The sequence below is a fragment of the Carassius carassius genome, chromosome 18, assembly GCF_963082965.1.
Source record: "Carassius carassius chromosome 18, fCarCar2.1, whole genome shotgun sequence".
In the NCBI taxonomy this organism is placed as follows: Eukaryota; Metazoa; Chordata; class Actinopteri; order Cypriniformes; family Cyprinidae; genus Carassius; species Carassius carassius.
The window spans coordinates 21,243,474-21,247,262 of record NC_081772.1 but is presented as its reverse complement, the minus strand read 5'-3'; the positions used below and the strand labels follow the sequence as shown (position 1 = coordinate 21,247,262).

The 3,789-nt window shown below is 38.8% G+C and overlaps 1 protein-coding gene across 1 annotated transcript; it reads right to left on the bottom strand.

The window, feature by feature from the left end:
- On the bottom strand, window positions 1-2,393 carry LOC132092663 (NF-kappa-B inhibitor alpha-like). The gene is made up of 6 exons (XM_059498998.1): window positions 2,107-2,393; window positions 1,432-1,537; window positions 1,112-1,319; window positions 877-965; window positions 528-785; window positions 1-413 (listed from the first exon to the last, which is right to left on the bottom strand). Exons 1-6 carry the CDS (start codon window positions 2,343-2,345, stop codon window positions 381-383), a joined length of 933 nt encoding a protein of 310 aa, XP_059354981.1. The 5' UTR covers window positions 2,346-2,393; the 3' UTR covers window positions 1-380.
- Between the last annotated feature and the right edge of the window lie 1,396 nt (window positions 2,394-3,789).

Here is a 3,789-nt window from a genome sequence, read left to right as displayed (position 1 = left end):
GTGTCATTTCTTTTGTTTTTAATGTAAAAAAATTATTTTCACAGTGTAATATAAAGACTATACACATCATTGACAAGTGTTCATTTCACATATTTACAAATATAAAAATAGATCTCTATATATATTCACAAAATATACATATTTTCCAAACTCTTTGGCTTCAAAAATATTGGTCCAGCTATCTTTGGGGTTCTTTCCATGGTTAACAATGCCACCGCTATAATGCCCCCGGGAACAGTTCAGCTCTTCTTTTCCACTTCTGCGGAGTCCCTTCAAGGGATTGGCGTCCTGGGATATGGCACACCCCGTCCCAGACCGTGAGACAGTACTTACAGCCTTCGCTGCTGTGCATTATGGGGAATGTTGTGCTGAGGGCCAGACTATCTCCCACAGAACTGGATGTCATCATACATCTGTAAAAAATGTAAAAGAAGTGTTAATATAAATAGTATAGTCGTATGCATATATAAATATTTTTTTTTATTCTTATTAGATATTACATTCCTCAAGTTTATAAGGAAACTTACACAATCTTCATCAGAAAAGCACTCCTCATCGCTCTCCTCTGATTCGCTCTCTGGCATGGCCCTGAGCTCTTGGGCCGTCCGGCTGTAAAGCTGCCTCTGGATCTCGCCGTTCTGTCGGCCGAAGGTCAGGTGGTACGGTGTGTATCCACCATAGGTTGGACTGTTAACATCAGCTCCCAGAGCGATGAGTGTGTGCACCAGATCCAGGTTCTGCAGGTCCACGGCCAAATGGAGTGACGTACGGCCGCTACACTGCTCCTGAACACAAGAAATCACACATTAGTTCTCTTAAAACGCATATGTAAGAGTCATTTATGAAGCTGCAGAGTGTTTTGAAATCATACCGTACCTTTGCGTTTACGTCTGCCCCAAGCTGGACCAGACTCTCCACCATTGAGAGGTAGTTGTTAATTGCTGCTATATGGAGACACGTGTGTCCTGTAATATAAAGGAAGGATGGTACTTTAAAACCGGCACTCTTTTGTACTCAAAATGGTGAGTTTTATATAGAGACAGTTGTTTTTTTCTGATAAACTGAAGGACAGTGCTTCAAAAACTCTTTGTTACTCAACATGATGACTTACCGCTGTAGTTTGGGAAGCTGAGAATGGAGTGCAGATGCTGGGTCTGAATCTGAGTCAGTACTGAGAAGCAAGCTAGAGAGCCTCTTTTGCAGGCGATGTGGAGGGCTGTGTTTCCACTTTGATCGACAAGCCGGGGATCACAGCCGGCCTTTAGTAGTCTGTCCACCATGTGCGGCTGGTCTGTGATGACGGCGAGATGCAGTGCAGTCTGCGGATGGAGGTTAGATGTTAGTCAGGTTTGGAAAACAAGCTCTGATTTTGAGGTGTGAATTGTGATTTTTTTTTTTTAAATGAGTAGCTCTTTGTTGAAGTTCAGTTACCTCACTTTGGTTGTTCTGTCTGTTCAAGAAGGGGTCGTTCTGACACTGTTTGATAATTTGGATGGCATAATCTTCTGCCTCTTGAATGATGGCAAGGTGAAGATACCTGGAAAATAAAGTGGGAGGTTTTTTTTTTTAGAAAATATTTTAAGAACACGCTCAGAGGATGTGGTTAAGCAGACACACACAGTAAAAAGCAGGCGGCTGTTTCGCAAGAATGGAGTTTTGAAGGTTATTTCCAACCAGTGCGGCTGATACATTATCTGCGCTTGGCCGCGCGCCAGGGACTTTCCTGCCTGCGCACTTTGTTTCTCAAGCTCCTCCCACTTTGTTTACTTCCGCACTTCAGCGATAATCCGCAAATAAAACTATTTGCATAACTTCTCTAAAAAGGTAGGTGAAATTTTTTTTACAACTATAACTGTAGAGTCAAAACTGCACAGTTGCTCCCAATAAAAATAAATAAATAATCAATATTGTACGAGCGAAGGCAATAGTAATGCATTGTTTCAATTCATGTTATCAACAACTAATTTTAGACTCAGATTTTTGTCCACAAATTTAGCAATTTGCATTAAATGGGTCAATATCTGCACCGCTTTAGCCACATTTTTTTTTTTTTTTGCATTGCATTGCATTGCATTATTTTTTCTTTTAAAAAAATGTTACACTTACGTGTCTCCGTCCTCAGTGATATCTTCTGTCCAAGATTCACACATCCCCTTATTGACGCTCGGGCCAGGCAAAGACAAAGTCTCCATTTCCTCCACGATTTTCCTATACTCGTCTTCCTTTAGAGAATCCACGCCGCTGTCGACGCGATCCTCGCAGGGTTGCATTTTCCTGTTTTTCGTATCCATTTGATCCATATCACAATCCTGAAAGTTGATCACGCCAGCTCTGTGTACATCCATCGCGACGCTCGCTGTGTCGTGCTCAATAGTGAAGTGTGCGGAGAGGGCGGCGCGACGCGCTTTTATAGCTGCGCCTCGGTTCCATATTTCACTTGGGGATTTCCATTTGCAGCTATCTTGACTACACTGAAAAAAAGGGGAACTCGTTGCGGGCTTTTATTTAGAGAATTTCCCTCAAGATGACTCCGCGAAGTAAGAATGAAAATGTGAATTTTCCAATTACACATTAGAATCTACCTGGTGATACACAGAGAGCCAAACTCACGGGAAAATGAATGACAAGAGCTCATGAATGAAAGTAATGAGAGGGGGACTATTAATAATGCAGGAAATATATATGCAGCTAGAAATAGCTCTTGATATCAACATTATTTATTGTTTGTTTGTTCGTTGTTTGAGGTACAGTGACAATGTCTTTGCATTATGTAACTATATATATATATAGAGAGAGAGAGAGAGAGAGAGTATAATTTTATTTATTTATTATTTTATTTTTGCTGGGAAACTTGCATTGCATTTTTTTTCTTAAAAAAATCAACCTATATATAAGGAAAATAATATATATGCAATGCAAGTAATAATATATATCTTTCAGATTTGTAAATGTTAGGTGAAGATGTGGTCATTGTGGTTACCCTGCTATAGGACACATGTGGGGACTTACAGGGAACTTCAGACATCTACTAAAAATCACCTTTACACAAATTCTATATCCGACACTGTTTGGTTTCCTTTTTAAAATGAAAGGTAAGGTCTGGAAATTACAAAACAGATCAATGGTTGCATGTGATTACAAAAAACTTTGGAAAAGGAAAAATCCTGATAAATTACAAATGATTTAATTGAAAACATGATTTTTTGCTTGCGGATGACACTTGCTTACATTCAGACATTATAAGTGAAATACTTGGGGCCAGTATTTAATTCCTTACCATGCAAAGGTGTTTTTTTTTTTGTTTGTTTTTTAGTGCAAAAAGGGTTCTACTAAATTCTGAACCTTTTTCAGAAGTAATATATGAATGTGAAGTTCAAGTTTAAGTAAGTGAAGTGAAACGTCCCACATGGAAGGCCCCTGGATGTTCCACATGATGCAGATTTGTGGGGTCCACCATATTCCCCTGCACTTTTTTTCTGGGGCTCCCCCTATAAATTTTCTAGTGACAGCCATCATACTTCACCATCTTTTTAGTATTTTCCATGATATCACTTAAAACAAAATGAAACCATCAGTCAATCACTATAGACTGGAATTTTAACAATTTTACCTCCAAAATTGCTAGTAAATCTGATGAATAATTATAAAGATACTTTGAGTTAAAACATGACATTTTGAAAGTAGTTTCTTGTAAAACATGCTCAAATAATCTTGAGAAATCATGTTACAGTGAAACTAATTAAGAGTTATTGGCTTAACAGAAAATGTGCATTCGCATTCTTTTCAGTA

What these genes read in the sequence shown, in the direction of transcription:
- LOC132092663 (XM_059498998.1), bottom strand. Translation starts at nt 2,345, where the DNA reads ATGGATGTACACAGAGCTGGCGTGATCAACTTTCAGGATTGTGATATG. An exon ending in ATCACTGAGGACGGAGACAC is followed by an intron (nt 1,538 to 2,106) that starts GTAAGTGTAACA and finishes TTTATTTTCCAG; the next exon opens with GTATCTTCACCTTGCCATCA. An exon ending in CAGCTTCCCAAACTACAGCG is followed by an intron (nt 966 to 1,111) that starts GTAAGTCATCAT and finishes TTTATATTACAG; the next exon opens with GACACACGTGTCTCCATATA.